Source organism: Copadichromis virginalis, linkage group LG7 (genome assembly GCF_057382275.1).
Source record: "Copadichromis virginalis isolate Kocher_CV1m ecotype Utaka linkage group LG7, C_Virginalis_male_GT1.1, whole genome shotgun sequence".
NCBI classification, from domain to species: domain Eukaryota; kingdom Metazoa; phylum Chordata; class Actinopteri; order Cichliformes; family Cichlidae; genus Copadichromis; species Copadichromis virginalis.
The window spans coordinates 59,873,749-59,891,361 of NC_140624.1; the positions used below are offsets into that span (position 1 = coordinate 59,873,749).

Here is a 17,613-nt window from a genome sequence, read left to right on the forward strand (position 1 = left end):
CAACTCCAAGATTCCTCACAGTGTTACTGGAGGCCAAGCAAATACCATCGACAGTAAGCATCTGGTTAGATACCATATTCTAAGATTTTAGCGCTGAATACAATAACCTCAATTTTATTTGAATTAAGAGGCAGGAAATTAGAGCCTGTAGTTTAACTGATTGGTGTGTATTATCTGGCTTCATGGATCGATAAAGTTGGGTATTATCTGCATAGCAGTGAAAATGTATGTTATGCATTTTAAATGATACTGCCTAAGGGAAGCATGTATAAATGGTCCACAGAACCCTGTGGAATTCCATAATTAACCTTAGTGTGTAAAGAGGACTCTCCATTTACATGAACAAATTGGAGTCTATTAGAGAGATATGATTCAAACCACTGCAGCACAGCAGCTTACAAGACCTACTGTATACTCAAATAGCTGCCATAAAATATTACAGCCAACAGTATCGAACTGAGCACTGACGCTTAGCAGGAGAAGCCTGAGATTCAATTCAATTCAATTTTATTTTATTTTATTTTATTCATATAGCACCAAATTACAACAACAGCTGTCTCAAGGCGCTTTATATTGTAAGGTAGACCCTACAATAATACATACAGGGAAAACCCCAACAATCATATGACCCCCTATGAGCAAGCACTTTGGTGACAGTGGGAAGGAAAAACTCCCTTTTAACAGGAAGAAACCTCTGGCAGAACCAGGCTCAGGGAGGGGCGGCCATCTGCTGCGACCGGTTAGGGTGAGAGAAGGAAGACAGGATAAAAGACATGCTGTGGAAGAGAGCCACACAGATGAGTCCACTGTCAGAGGCAACTAGTACTGTTTCTGTACTGTGATGAGCTCTGAAACCTGAATGAAACTCTTCAGCTCTTCTTAGATGTGTTCACTATGTTCATTATCCATTTTGGATAATCCATAACACTGGATAGAGATCATACAAAGCCAGGCTGCATCAGGCTATCCACAGACCACCCATTCCCAGTTTACTCCTCATTAGTTTGTGTGGCTTTCACCACACAAACCTGAAGTCTGTTTTACCAAAACAAAAAACAACACAAAAACATCCACATGGGAACATGGAATGGAAAAACACTGGACCAGGTCTACACTGAAGTCTACCCAGCCCCCATCTCAGAGAGTCATGGACTAGGTTTTTTTTTTGATTCCCTCCCCTCTAGCAGGCTCGGGGTCAATAAAGCACACACAGAAAGACTGAAAAAGAGCTTCTTTCCAAGGGCTGTGAAAGCTCTGCTTGAAGATTGAGCTGGACTGGCAAATTGCACCTTACACCCAACACGTCAAATTCATTGGACATTCACATGAGCCATAATTTGTCTGATATTTATTATTATTTTTCTTTTCATAATTGCACTATTGAACTCAAACTACTTAGTAATAGTCAATTTAGTACCTCCTATTTCTTGTTTTCTTTTTATATCATTTATTCTATATGCTGCTTTGAAAAAGACTGCCATCAAAGAGTTTTGCTGAACAAAATTGCACAATGGCAATAAAGAGCCTATCTAAAATAAGGTACAAGGATTTTTTTTAAATATGTTAAGTTATTATGATTATTATGTCTATTTTTCATGTTCAAAAAAGCACACATTATAGTATATGATATTACTGCTTTCCACATGTTTAAACTGTATGTTGTGTATTAACAGCCTCCTGCACAAATCAAACTCTTGCACAAATCATTAGTGTTGACTGAGAGAATTAGTGTGACTACTCGACTACTGCCTTTAGTGGGTGTGATCAGCTCCTTAAAACAGTAACCTGGTAGCTTTCTAGTATCTGTCTTTAGTATTTCATGGTCTATGCTATTGTGACAGCTACAGATGGACTGGCCTACCTGTTAATCATATCATGACAGACTGCACTGTTCTGACAGGGCATACTGGCACACTCATCAACATCAACTTCACAGTGGATGCCACCAAATCCAGGTAGACACTCACAAGAGTACATTCCTATGAGGTCATGACAATCGGCTCCGTTGCGACAGGGATTTGACTCACATTCATCTATTTCAGTCTCACAGTTGACTCCTGGAAGAGAAGGGGGGAGTCAAGCAAAGGAGATAAATCAAAGCGATGAAAGAATAATAAGTTGTCATGTCAAGAAAACAAAGCACAATCAACTACCCATTGAGATCAGCGACCATCAACATTAGTGTGCCTATTCTCGTCTTCAGATACCCTTGATGATTAAAAGCTTCTGGTAAAATCCTTAAACAAACTAATTGAATGAGAGATGAATCTAACCTAAATGCTTAAAATACTCTCTGTGCGGCTGTGCCCAGTTTATCAACGACAAACAAAACAATAGAATTAGCAGAAGCAGAAATGCTTCTATGATGTGAGCGAGCACCGGTCTTCCTACTGATGCATTCTTAGTGAAAATGAGTGTGTGATATGAAACAAAAATTTATGTGTGGACTAAGCAAATAATCAAATCAACCAGTTTCTGTTCAGACCAAAATTAGTGGTAACATATACTGTTGAAATACATATTTTGGAAGTTTATTTGTCAGCGCATTAACAATGTGGAGGTTCTTTCATTTTTCCACTTTTTCACAATACATTTTGTAATTAAAAAGGTAATCCCCGTGGTCCATTGATTTAAGGTAGCACCTTGCTGCAGTTATGTACAAAACATAAAGACTCTTTAGCTTCTGCACAACTGAAGAGTTAATATATTTATAAAGACCCTGAAAACTTTCTGTGAAATTGGGAGCAAATATACAATGAACCAGTGCAAAAATCTCAGAAGAAATTTGGAAAGCAGGTTAACTTCCTACTTCTAAATTCAAATAACCCTGAGATTTTTGTACTCAGTCCTAAAAATCTTGGTTAAACATACCGGTAGTATTTAACCAGATACTTACTCTGGATGGCATTACCTTGGCCTCCAGTAACACTCTTGGAGTTGTATTGGACCAGAATATGTCTTTTAATGCACATATTAAACAAATATGTAGGACTGCTTTCTTCCACTTGCACAATATCTCTAAAATTAGAAATGTTGTGTCTCAGAGTGATACTGAAAAAGTAGTTCATGCATTTATCACTTCATGTCTGGAATGAAGCCTTGAGTTGCCTTGAGTTGATTAGACTCGATGGAGAGCATATTCCTCCCAAACTGGCTTTGCTTCATTGGATCCCAGTTAAATCCAGAATCAAATTCAAAATCCTCCTCATCACATACAAGGTCTTAAATAATCAGGCCCCATCATCTCAGACTGCTGGCTGTTGGCTTTTTACTTCCACCTGTCACCAACTGCTTGTTCATCTGTTTTTTGTTTGTTTGTTTTTATTTATTTATTTTTTACTGTTGTTGCTTTCTCTGTATTATTACTACTATGGAAGTCTTGCCTATGTGAGACTTTGGTTCACATTGCCTAAAAGTGGTAGGAATACAAAGTAAATGACATCCCTACCTGTAGCTGGAAGCACATAATACATTTCAGTTTGATGAATAATTTCTAAAAATGAACATCTGTTTTATGTGAGAGAGCACTCCTTGGGAACTCCTACCGTAGATGTTGCCTCTGCCTATACTTGGATTAACTTTGGTTAAGGTGGGCTCATGAATTTAAGTCTGTTTGGTGATTATATTTTAACAATTCCATATCTCAGTTTGCTGAGTGCGTTTTCAGATATTCTGGTCATATTCTTTGTTACAAATTGCCTGCTCATTTGAGAGCCATTACAACTCTGTGTACGTTCAAAAACATGCTCAAAACCTTTCATGCATACACTTAATTGCTACTGTTTTGTTTTGTGGTGCTTTGTTGTTTTGCTGTTTTCATTGCATCAAGGCACTGTAAACCTTTGCAGGTTCTTATGTCTTTATTTTCTCTGTTAACCACATTGAGTTTTCATATCATGAAATGAAAATAAATTGCCATTTAAATAAATTGTAATTGGCCTTAGCCACTTTAGTATTAGTATAGTTTTAGGCCTTTTTAGAAATATATGCCTATAACGTAATATGGACACAGTTTTCCTCTTTGATGTGTGTGTATGCAACTTTTGAATGTACCTTTAAAGCCCATCAGGCACTCACACTTATAGTGGTCCTTCTCATTAATGCAAGTGGCGTTGTTCTCACAGGGTCTTGAAGCACACTCATTGATATCAATTTCACAGTTATAGCCCTGAAAACCTGGGACACAGAAGCAGTGAAATTCTCCCACTCCATCTATACAGATGGCACCATTCTGACAGGGCTCTGATGAACACTCATTTATATCTTCCTCACAGGTCTTTCCCTCAAACCCAGGTGCACAATGGCATTCGAACCCTTCAGGTTGTAATAAACACGTTCCATTGTTCTTGCAGGGTTCATCAATGCAGTCGGTTACAGGTGTCCTGCAGTCTCGTCCTCCATACCCAGATGGACACCTGCAGAAGTAGCCATTCAGTTGGTCTACACACAGAGAACGAGGCTCGAAACAAGGATTGCTCTGACACTCATCCACCTCCTCTGTGCAGTTATCTCCTGTCAGTCCATCTGGACAGATGCAGTGGTACTCTGTGGTGCCAGGAACACTACTGCAGTCCTCGCACGGAGCAAAAGAGCAGGCGTCATAGAGTTCATCACAGTTTTTGCCCATGTACCTCACCCCATCTCTGGCACAAATACAGGCATAATCATCCATTGTGTCCACACAGGTAGCACCATTTTGGCAGGGTGCAGACAAGCATCTGTCTGCTGTGGCTGTGCAGAATGTTCCTGTGAGAAAAAAAGGAAATACATTGAGTTAATGTCTCTGTTTAAACATTTAATATGTCTTCTATGTTCTATTGCAGCGGTCCCCAACCTTTTTTGCGCCACGGACCAGTTTATGCCCGACAATATTTTCATGGACCGGCCTTTAAGGTGTCGCGGATAAATACAACAAAATAAAACTAGTACCGGTACCGAAAAAAAGAAAATTTATTCATAACACACGTGAAAAGACCAAGGAAAACCGAGTAAACGATAAAAACGATAACAAAATAACGCTGAAAACCGATAAAAACCCTGAAAACTATACATTTCACACCTGAGCCTCAACTCTCGCAGCCCGGTACCAAACGACTCACGGACCGGTACCGGTCCGAGGCCCGGGGGTTGGGGACCGCTATTCTATTGGGTATAAAACATGGATTTATGAGATTTGAAAGTCATTGTATTCTCTTTTACATTTTACATAGCTTCCCAACTTCATTGGGATTGGGTTTATTTCCAGGCTGGCTGTGTAGAGCAGATCATTTTCTAGGTTTCTGTGTTAAAGGTTGGTGGGTCGATCCCTCGCTGCTCCAGTCTACATGTGAAAGGACTCTTGAACAAAATACTGAACCCCAAGTTGCTCCGGATGTGTTCATTGGAGCATGAATATTAGTAAAGAAGAAGTGAGTGAAAAAGAAGAGGAAGAATATGCTGTATCTAATTGCTAAAAAGACTCTCAATATCTTTTACTTCATTCCAGGCTAATATATCCGATTTTATTATCCTATTAGAATACTGATGCATTAGTGTTTAGTATTTTAGTACTTATTTGTGTTTTTTCATCCATCATAATAGATAGAAACTTGGACAGCCTTTATAAAATCTGTCAGATTGTCTCTTTTCAGTTTAAACCTTTCCGAGCATACATATAGCTCCGTGGTCAAATCACTCCCTTACCTAGTCCCTTTCATTCAGCATATTACTGCCACCTCCTCTGTATTCTCAAAGTCTTGTTACAAAGATGACCTATACAAAGATGAGTAACTGGAGTGTGTGGCAGACATGACAGCTCTCGATCAGAGCGTAGGAGAAAAACTATATGTTTGTCCACTGTACAGATTTCCTGCAATGTACAGTGTTACGTTTTGTTAAGTCTTGGTTTTTTTGATAAACTCCTCATAATTTACTGTTTTTTTTGTTTTTGTTTTTGTTTTTTTGTTTTTTTGTTTAAATTTTATGATGACAAAGTTGTTCTTGAGCTGGTCTTTAAATGTGTAAATCTTGATTAAAATTCCTTTTTGCTTTTAAGTTCAAATACCCCCTACCACTCCACATCAGTCAAGACCTTGTGTTTCTCTGCATGTTTAGTCTCAAAATGGCAATTTTAATTGTAATCTAGACAGACTTGACAATTTTTACAAAGTCACAAGCAAAGGAAGATCAAAAAATGGCCCATGTCTAAACAAGGATGGTTTATTCATCAAAATTATTAAATTAAATAACTTTTTTTGTTTTTTTTGTAAAAAAAAACATGTTCACAGGAGCAGAACGGTAGCCCAATATCACAAAGAATCGTCACATGATATCAAACAGAAGCTGTCAAATCAGTTCTCTTGAGCAGGCAATCATGATGAAGCAGTTCGTTTTGATTCAGGCTGGTCTTAATATTTCTGGCCACCAGATGCCACCAAAGAGGGCTGTGTTGAAAAGCTTCAAGTAGCACCTCTACTAGTAGATCCTTCTTCAATACAATCTTCAGTAAGTTTCATTTGGCCATTGACCATAACTAATGGGAACTAAAACCTACACTGGAAAAACACTGTAACTGCCAATTTAAGGCAGATATGCAGTATCTAAATATCAGTCCATATTTCACATTTGTGGGTATCTAGGGAAAATGGCTGGGCAAGTACAGTGAATTCTTTCAATACATATTAATGTGTGCCCTCATCAGCCAGTGCTACTAGGTCTCAGTAGAATCAGTTCACATTCCTTTTAAATAGGCCACTCTCAACACACTATCCAAAATACCCCAGTCTACCTCCCGGTCCCCAGTTCTTTGATCAGTGTTATGGCTCCAAATTCTCACTGGAGTGGAAGATATTAAAAGTGACTGAGTTGCAGAGGAGAGGAATGTGGGAGCAGAGTGACAGTGTAAAAGAAAAGAGAGATAAATAATAAAAGTAAAGAAACATGGTTATGATTACAAATTGTCTGCATTTTTTCTGTTACAAAATTCTGTTACAAAATAGAAAGCAATCAAGCCAAAAGATTATACGTGTTATTCTTTCTTTTTGCTCTTATATGCAGTTTATGTTCCCAGTTTTCATCATAGTGAAAAGTGGCATACACAAGTTGCAATTGCGTATAAATTTATTAGACCACCACCCAATGTAATGTTTATGCCACAGGTACCCTAAGCTAACAATACTGGTAATTAACGAAATCATTTTTGGTTATTCAACATTAATTTGTGATTTATCAAACATTTAAAATTTGTTTTATGTCTAAAACATGGAAGTGTGACAAATGTGCAAAAATATAAGAAATAAGGATCAATGACTGTAAATATACTATGCCACAAATCTTAACTTCCATCATTATAAAATCATAGACCACAAAACCTCAACCTGGGATTACATCACCTACAGTGCTGTTTTGTTTTCTTCTTTACACCAAGTCAAATCATACTGTGAACTTTTTAGAACTAGAGCATTTAGTCTGCACATCTTTATTTTTTAAAAGCCTACTGAGTTCTCTATTCTATATCTGTGTCTGACTTCTTGTCTTCCATAACTGCTCTGTGCAAAGCTTGAGATTTAGAATCTCAAATGCTGTTATCTTCAGTGACAGCAGGTGTAGCAAAGTTAGAAAGTGATGCAGTCAGATCAGGTAAATTTTTAAAGTCCAAGGAACAGATTAAACATGTACAAAGGAGAATTGTAGATTTATACAAGTTGGAGAGGTCTCTTGGAGGCATTCCTGAACAACCACAAATTCCAAGTTCAAACATCACATAAATCAGTTCAAATAGTTTTTCTGGATGTATGACTTTGAGATAGGTCTGGGGAAGGATGAGGAGAAAATGGTTTGGAAATTCAAGAATAACCTAGGAACCACCAAGCTCAAGCCTACCGTGAATTGGAAACCGCCAGAACACCAGTATCACTGACACTGTGCCCAGTGAAGCAAGTTTTACATCACTGTGGACTAACTGAAATCATAGTAGAACAGTGATATCAAATGATTGCTCACAGCCAGAGACACTACCTTTAAATAAGAAGACATCTCAGCTTATGGGACTACCAGAGCAGACTTGAGAAAAGCTAAAAGAAATTAAATAAAAATAAAAATAACTACATGCTAGGATTGGAGAGGACTTTTGTAGTACTGGCAGCAGACAGCAGATGTGGCAGGGCACTCAGTCCATCACAGATCATACCAATAAAATGTAACATGTACAAACCAACAACTTTGTCAGCATCCTAGATTACCTTAACTTACCTTAATTGTACAATTTGATAGCTGCAATAGCCCAATATTTCGGGTCCTCTTTTCTATTGACTCATCAGGAATGATGGTTTCTCCATTGAATCAACAGAAGGAGTAGCTTCTCCTAATGGTGTACATGGATACCCACTACAGTCCTGTGCTGACCAACTGGCAGAGGTACTCACACATCTTTATCTGGAAATCTTGAGAGATGAAGACAAAACTGCCCACCATTCCTCGTCTCGTGTATGTAAAAAAAACAACCCCCCCCCCCCCCCAAAAAAAAGTTCTTACCCCAACCTTTTCAAAATGCTTTAAATGACTGATACCCACTCTCATCAAGGAATCCATCCCAGCTGATCTAGATCAAAACCAGATTGTCTACTGAGCAAAAAGATCAACTAAAGAGTCTGTGTGGCTCTTACACACAGCCCTTACTCATAGAGACAAACACAACATTTAAGTCAAACTTAAGACAAACTTCTCAAACTAGTGCCCCCTCAATATGTAACTGTATATTATATTTTCTCATCAACCACCCTCAAAATGTTAAGATAGGGACAAGCACACCATCTTCACTTTGAGCACTGAAGTTCCCCAAAGCTGTGTGCTGAGCCCCTTCCTGTATTGTCTGTATGCACATGACTGTATAACCATCTGTGTATGTTGTTACGTTTCGGTGTTGTCAGTGTTTTGTTTTTTGCGTGACTGTCATGTATTTCCTGCTTTACTTTGAAAGTCTGTGTCATCTTAGTGTGTTCAGTTTACGTTTCCTTGTCTCGTCAGGTCTAATTTGCCCCAGCTGTGTTTCCCTCCTGTGGTCCATTCCCTGATTGCTCCTTCTATGTATTTAAGCCTTGTGTTTCAGTATGTCATGGTCGTGATCTCCCCCCGTGTTGTAAATAAATAGTTTGTTGTAAATAGCTGTAAATGGGTTTTGTCAATACTTTCGTTTTGAGACACTTCCGTTTTGGGAATTTGGTGGAGAGCCTTAGTGGGGGGTTTTTTTGTCGTGTGTTTTTTCCTTATTTTTATTTTCCTGCGTTGCACGCCGGTTGCCTAGGCTGGGGTGTAACAATGTGTACCAATCTAAAGACAGTTTTAACATGCAATATCCTTATATCTGATCTTATTGTTTATGTATGTATATACAGTGGGGTAAAAAAGTATTTAGTCAGCCACCGATTGTGCAAGTTCCCCCACTTAAAATGATGACAGAGGTCAGTAATTTGCACCAGAGGTACACTTCAACTGTGAGAGACAGAATGTGAAAAAAAATCCATGAATTCACATGGTAGGATTTGTAAAGAATTTATTCGTAAATTAGGGTGGAAAATAAGTATTTGGTCACCTCAAGCAAGGAAAATCTCTGGCTCTCACAGACCTGTAACGTCTTCTGTAAGAAGCTTTTCTGTCCCCCACTCGTTACCTGTATGAATGGCACCTGTTTGAACTCATCATCTGTATAAAAGACACCTGTCCACAGCCTCAAACAGTCAGACTCCAAACTCCGCCATGGCCAAGACCAAAGAGCTTTCGAAGGACACCAGGAAAAGTATTGTAGACCTGCACCAGACTGGGAAGAGTGAATCTACAATAGGCAAGCAGCTTGGTGTGAAAAAATCAACTGTGGGAGCAATCATCAGAAAATGGAAGACATACAAGACCACTGATAATCTCCCTCGATCTGGGGCTCCACGCAAGATCTCATCCCGTGGGGTCAAAATGATCATGAGAACGGTGAGCAAAGATCCCAGAACCACACGGGGGGACCTGGTGAATGACCTGCAGAGAGCTGGGACCAAAGTAACAAAGGTCACCATCAGTAACACACTACAACGGCAGGGAATCAAATCCCGCAGTGCCAGACGTGTTCCGCTGCTGAAGCCAGTGCATGTCCAGGCCCGTCTGAAGTTTGCCAGAGAGCACATGGATGATACAGCAGAGGATTGGGAGAATGTCATGTGGTCAGATGAAACCAAAGTAGAACTTTTTGGTATAAACTCAACTCGTCGTGTTTGGAGGAAGACGAATACTGAGTTGCATCCCAAGAACACCATACCTACTGTGAAGCATGGGGGTGGAAACATCATGCTATGGGGCTGTTTTTCTGCCAAGGGGACAGGACGACTGATCCGTGTTAAGGACAGAATGAATGGGGCCATGTATCGTGAGATTTTGAGCCAAAACCTCCTTCCATCAGTGAGAACTTTGAAGATGAAACGAGGCTGGGTCTTCCAACATGACAATGATCCAAAACACACCGCCCGGGCAACAAAGGAGTGGCTCCGTAAGAAGCATTTGAAAGTACTGGAGTGGCCTAGCCAGTCTCCAGACCTCAACCCCATAGAAAATCTGTGGCGGGAGTTGAAAGTCCGTGTTGCTCGGCGACAGCCCCAAAACATCACTGCTCTCGAGAAGATCTGCATGGAGGAATGGGCCAAAATACCAGCTACTGTGTGTGCAAACCTGGTAAAGACCTATGGTAAACGTTTGACCTCTGTTATTGCCAACAAAGGTTATGTTACAAAGTATTGAGTTGTATTTTTGTTATTGACCAAATACTTATTTTCCACCCTGATTTACGAATAAATTCTTTACAAATCCTACCATGTGGATTCATGGATTTTTTTTTCACATTCTGTCTCTCACAGTTGAAGTGTACCTCTGGTGCAAATTACTGACCTCTGTCATCATTTTAGGTGGGGGAACTTGCGCAATCGGTGGCTGACTAAATACTTTTTTGCCCCACTGTATAGATGGGCCAGATATTAATAATAACTAATGATTAAGATATAATAACTTCCATCATTAGCTGAAGGCTCTGCCTCCCATTCTACGTTTTAAATACTCTATGAGATTGCTTATTTAGCTAACTTCATCTTATTAGCAAATGTTCTCCAGGCTATGTTGATGATACTCTTTAGCTTTAATCTGTATGCTATTGTTGATTTCAGAATTATGTTGTTTATATTTTGTAAGTTCAGTTAATTGATGGCCTAACAGAGATTTAGAAGAGAGACACCTAATGTTTAAAAATCCACATTTCACTGTTTGACTCTTTGGTGCAGTTTTAGATACTACATTGTTCTTTTTTAAAATTGGTTTTGCTGAATTTCGAATGTTTTTTTGGTGGTCTGGGGGCAGACAGTCTCTTACAGGATGGAGTTTTGGGGAGATAAGGGGAGGAAAGGAGCTGCAAAGGGGTGTGTAAGATTAAAACTCTTACACTCAGCCAGCCAGCAATGTATAGAGTCTGACATTGTTTTGGAAAAGTTATACAGCAGTAATTTTAGTGTCCTCCAATTCATGTTACCTGTTGTCAGTACTGTTGACATGAATTACAGTTTTAAGGTATTTACATTAATCCTTAGCCAGCAGTTTCGGTTTCACTCAATGTTGGACAGTTCACTAGACAAATAATGGACACTATGGTTGCTGTTGTTTTACATGTCTCAAAAAAGTTTATCCAATAACTGCAGCATGTTCCTTGGCAGGTGTGTCGCTGAGTGGGGGAAAACAATTATAGACATGAATGGGTTGGTGGTCCCAAGAAATTTCTAGAAATAGTAGATCAAATGGAAGATTAAAGTAACTAAATATATTAATAATATCTTAATTAAGTATAACACAATTCGTGACACCGTTAAGACAAAAATCAGATGCTTTGGCACTCAAATCGACATTAAAGTGAACATACTACCACAACTGCTCTATCTTTTTCAGTCTATTCACCATACAATCTCTGACACACAATTTAAATTCTGCAATAAAGGTATTTTGAGATTTTTATGTGCAAAAGACAGAGGGTCCATTATATCCAGGCAGAAGGGAGGATTAGGCTTTCCTAATTCAACGTGGTATATTTATGCAATATTAAAATATTGACATAGCCCTTGATCATAATTCAAACCAAGATCTAATGATAGTGGATTCAGATAGTAGTGGGACAAGGGCATTACAGCAGTCTGCACGTTAAGTCATAGAGGATACTTTTAAAGGTTTGCAGAGCTACAGGAATGTGGACTGGAGTACAAGGTTTTCTTCAGATACTTACAAATGAGTAAATACTATGCTAAAAAGATCAAACTACCGATATCCAGGCAGGTTAATGTATTAACTGACATTTTGACTTACAAGAAGAAGATTATAAAAATAATATTTATCAGAATTTGAGGAAACAAGATGGAGCCATGTTGGAGGTAGTGTGGAAGTTTGGACACCAATCACTCGCACATATTTTCGTCATGCCCCCCCAAAAATCTAATATCAATCTGATACTGTGGAAAAAAACTGCAATACGAGCTCCCCAATACTATTGAGGTATTTTATTTGTGTCTTGAGAATGGACTTTAGACACATCCATCCATCCATTCAGCCATATCATGGGGATGATGATCTAAGAAGAGAGATCGTAACTCCCAAACCCAGACAGAGCTAAAAAATTCATATTTTTAAATTGATTTTTTAGAATTAAATTATAATTTTAATAATTAAAATGATTTTGAACTCTGACTAATTATTCCTATTATTTAATGCATTATTACCCTTCTTCTACAATTAATTAGTATGTTGTAATTTGTCTTATTTACAGAATAACCATGCAAAAAAAGTAACTCCTCAAGTGTGGCCTCAAGGCTGGCATTATCCACAGTCACTCTGTTAAAGTAGAAGGGTGTTACCATTTCCAGTTCTGGTTAAGGTGCCTTCTGCCCTCAATCCAAACATTAGACACTAACTGCGTTTGATCTTTCCAGATTACAGTGACTCCAGAGGAGTGTTAGCCACCTGTAGGCTGGATGTGCTCCAGGATGCTGTAAGGATTCAAGATTAGCTTCAAGTCTTCTTGATGTAAGATGGAGTATAGGATAAACATAGTAATTAAGTGACATAGACATGTTGCAATAAATCTTATCAAATTACACATCGTAGGGGGACATCGCCCTTTCACTGACTCCCCCAACCCACTTGCACACAAACTCTTGCCCACAAACACTCGGATTGTGTTGGACATTGCTGTTTATATAAGACTGTATTGTGTTGTATATAAGACTTTTATTTTATTTTTATCTTTTTATCTTTATGTTGTTTAGTGTACCCTGCGGGTCGTGGGACCATTGCACTTTCAAATTCCTGTGTATGATCTGTAAATATGGTTTTTAATAATAAAGCTGACTTTGACTTTGACATGAACAGTAAGTATTTTAAAAAATGTATTGCATTATCTTTTCTCTGTACCACTACATCAAGGAGAGGTGAAATAGCCAATAATACTAAATGTCTGTCTTTTTTTAAAATTTGTATCTCATACAGTGCATATGTATTTTGGTATATTTGAATATAATATAGCAACGCTTCTATATCCTTTTGTTTCTTATGCAGAAAAATTGCTGTGATGTAGTCCCTACTAACAAATAAAGAAGCAGTTGGATAAATATAGAAATAAATAAGTAGCTACATTAAAAGCTACTTTTAGCTGCTCCTATCACAGATTGTCACAGCTGGTAGCTCTACTTATTTGATTTGGGAGATTTATTACGCCTGGATATCCATTCTGAAAGAAAGTCCAAAGGATTTGCATCTCTTCCCAGGCTCATGGCTATATTAAGCAGCATAGCTATTTGACGCTTAATATAAGGACTTTGCTAAGTCCTTAGTTAACGGGTAATAAAATTTATAAATATTTACAATATGGTTTATTTTTAAATAAGTGAACAGAGAGTGTTGAATTTTAGAATTAGAAACAGATTTAGAATTCATTTGTAGGATATTCTTGAAGGGAAACTTCTAATTTAACAATATTAATAAGTTCAACTAATTTACTTAGTATTTCATTATTAAACATTTACTTATCCATTGTGTGTTGCTTTATAGGATAACATATAAACACACAAAACATTTAACATATGTTTATTTTTTCAGTTCTTATTAACATATTAATTTTTATTAAGCACCTTATAAAGACTTAAAAGGGCTTTTTAATTTAACACGTATTATAGTGTTATTACATGTTGCGCCTGAAAAGGTTGAACAATTGGAAGGTTGGTCATTTGAATCTTTGGCTATTCCATAACTAAAATAACCTTGGGGAAGACTGAAAACAGAGTAATCAAAGTCTGAATGTGTGTGTGTGACCATTAGATAGAAAGCACTTAGATACGCGAAGCTTGTATGAATTTATGTGTGAATGGGACATGTTGTACAAAGTACTTTGAGTGCTTAAGTACAGTAGAAAAATTACTGTATAAGAAAGCACCCATTTACCTTTCCCTGGCCTTTTCAGTTTATTTTTTATTCGTTTTTATTAGTTGACTCTGTGTTGTTTTATGTTGTTTTTTAATATGGGGCTGTTTTAATTGTCATTTTATGTATTATGTGTTTTATTTTTTGCTGTTTTGTTTTATTCTATTGTTCTTAACTAATTTACTGTACAGCACTCTGATCCTGTGCTGGCTATTTTAAAGTGCTTTATAAATAAAGTTGGATTGGGTTACTAACCTTTTCATATTTTACACATTTTCTCACTCATTTGATGTATACCTGAGATTAATTAGACAGCGTTACTGTCCCTCTCTTTCACCAGAAGGCCTCCAGAGCCTTTCCATGTTGTAATCCCTCTGGCCTCTTTGGGTCAATCCCCTTGCTCTTGTAATCTCCAGGTGGCGAAGAGCTTATAGCTTACAGCTTCAACCTCTAGCTTGTTTCCACTCAAGTAACCTACCAAAGTTGAGATTTGCCACCATAGGTTGTGTTACAATTGCAGTAAAACAAAGAAACGATCCATAATGTTTCATACTAATTTAGAAAACCAGTAGCACTTTACAATACAGCTCATTAGTAATATGGTAATAGTTGGAGCGGACCTTTCTACTCTCCCAGAGTACTCAAAGCACTCTATACAACATTCACTTTCCTCTAAACTAAACTGAGTGCTTCCTAGCTACATTCACGCTGAAATGGATGTATTGGAGAGCAACTTGGGGTCAGTATCTTGCCCAAGGATACTTGGCATACTGACTGGAGGAGCCAGGGATCGAACACCAACCTTTTGATCAGTAGGTGACCTGCTCTACCTGCTGAGCTAGTCACCCTTTTGGTCTGACGTGTCACAGATGCATGAGTGCGGGCTTAGTGGTTGCTAGGAGAACGACACGTCTGACTGCATTGTGCCAAGAGAAGTTTTTTTTTTATTTTTTCTAACCGGTTCTGTTCGGCAGTTTTAGTCAGCAGAATCATGGTCTGAATGCTTTTTTGCCCCAAACAGATTTTCTTTTGCCAAGATGAGCTCTGTAGAGGCTCCTCTTGTCACTCTTTTTATTTTATTTTATTATCTGAGTGGAGCCGCTGCTGAAAAGAGGTGAGGGCCATTTTGATGAAAGAGAAGAGATAATAACATAAAGATAAAAGGACGTGGAACAGAAAAAGAAAATGAGACAGAAAGAGAGAAAAAGGGCGTGGAGAAGTGAAAAGTTGCTGCATCTTTAACAAAACAGAGGTGGTTACACAAACAGACATACATATGTGTATGTGTGTGTGAGTGTGTGTGTGAGTGAGAGAAAAAGAATATGAGTGTCTCTGTATGAGCGCTTGTCATAAAAAGTACTTGATAATGAGAGTGAGAGACTCCAACAATGCCCCCCGGAAGCCAGAGGTGGACAGAGAAATACCAAGGAGACCCAGGCTGTCGCAGCACGGTGGCACGGTGGTTAGCACTGTTGCCACACAGCAAGAAGGTCCTGAGTTCAATTCCAACATCACGCTGGGGTCTTTCTGTGTGGAGTTTGCATGTTCTCCCCGTGTTTGCGTGGGTTCTCTCCAGGTACTCTGGCTTCCTCCCACCGTCCAAAGACATGCAACTTGTGGGGATAGGTTAATTGGATAATCCAAATTGTCACTAGGTGTGAATGGTTGTCTGTCCCTATGTGTTGGCTCTGCGACAGACTGGCAACCTGTCCAGGGTGTACCCTGCCTTTCGCCCTATGACAGCTGGGATAGGCTCCAGCGACCCTGAAAAGGATAAGCGAATGGATGGATGGATGGACCCAGGCTGTCCACAATGACCAGTGGCGAGCAGCAGGGAGAAGAACACACCAAAACTAGCAATGACCTTGATACGCAGTGAGCCTAGCACCAAACCACTAGCCAACTGAGGCCCCAGATATAGTACAGGAAATGGGTGCAGGAAGTCTTGCCTCCTCCCCATCTGGCTTGTCAGTAGAGATAGGAATTGCAATTTGGATTCCATTACTGATATTTGATTCCTTATCAATTCTCCCATTGGTTCTTATTGAATTCCCATTGGCTCCGCTTTGAAAGTCACCACCATGGGCAAGCAGCATATCAAGGATATCACATTAATTGCATTAAAGCAAATTAATTGTATAGTGTGTGGTCAAATGTTTATGTATATTGTCATCAATGTTGAGGTTGTTACTCAAACAAAGCATTGTATTACACATATTACACAGAAAACGTTTTCTAAAAGTAATGCAGGGGATTGCACTCCTTGCTGTCACCACTGGTCGCCACTGCCCCTCTCCTCCCCTTGGGATTTGACAGGGCATTTTGGCATGGTTGCTGGCCTGCACCCTTAGGGTTTGTATTTTGAAGTGCCTTGGGATTCTTCGTTGTTTGGTGGGGACTCCACGAGGGTTCGTGCAGTTCTCGAGGTTCTGGGGTCTGTGGCCATGTCCTCGACTTTTGCTTGGGGAGCTGGCCTCAACTGCATGCTGCCTCTGATCCCAGCTTTTGGAGCTGTGTCCAGTGCCCATTTCTCTGCTTTCTTCTTATCTTTCACGAATCTGGCCTTTAAGTGCTCTAGCATGTTATCCACTAGACATATGAATAATAAAATAATGTAAATAAATAAAACAAAAACATTAGCAAAAGGAACTTAGAGAGAGGTCCTTCTCTTGGCAAAGCAAATATGTCTGTCACTAGAAAGCATTCAGATCCTAATTCTGCTTGTTACAACTGCTGGACACATTTTAAAAAAAGAAAAAGTAATGCAGTGCGTTACTTAATTATTCCCAGGCGAAGGTCATTCGTTACAGTGCTTACTACAAACGTTTCTCTGTAAAATGGACTGTCTCATAATTACCATTTAACTACATAAACCTATAGGCCACAGTCCCACACACCAGCACAATCCCTATTCTAATATGATCACACCTATGATCTTTCTCTTGGATTTATGTATCAACACAAAGCTGATAGCAAAAACCAAAGTCTGTCCTGGACACAGTTTAATCTTTACCATTGTCCTGTGAAGGTTCTCAGTCATCCAGGTCATCGTAGTCTAAGGAGCTTGGAAAGAAAAGCGTCTGGACTTCTTACTTAAAGAAGTCCAGACGCTTTTCTTTCCAAGCTCCTTGGTCTTTACCATTGTTCTCTTGT

At 38.8% G+C, this 17,613-nt stretch overlaps 1 protein-coding gene across 1 annotated transcript in view; it reads right to left on the reverse strand.

Annotated features, from left to right (window-relative positions):
• The window catches only part of crb2a (crumbs cell polarity complex component 2a), a 45,809-nt gene that overhangs the window by 21,301 nt on the left and 6,895 nt on the right, over nt 1-17,613 (reverse strand). The window contains exons 2-3 of the mRNA XM_085464523.1: nt 4,054-4,746; nt 1,862-2,057 (exon numbers count right to left, since the gene is read on the reverse strand). Coding sequence (XP_085320649.1) covers nt 1,862-2,057; nt 4,054-4,746 — 889 coding nt within the window. The remainder of the gene's footprint in view (nt 1-1,861; nt 2,058-4,053; nt 4,747-17,613) is intronic.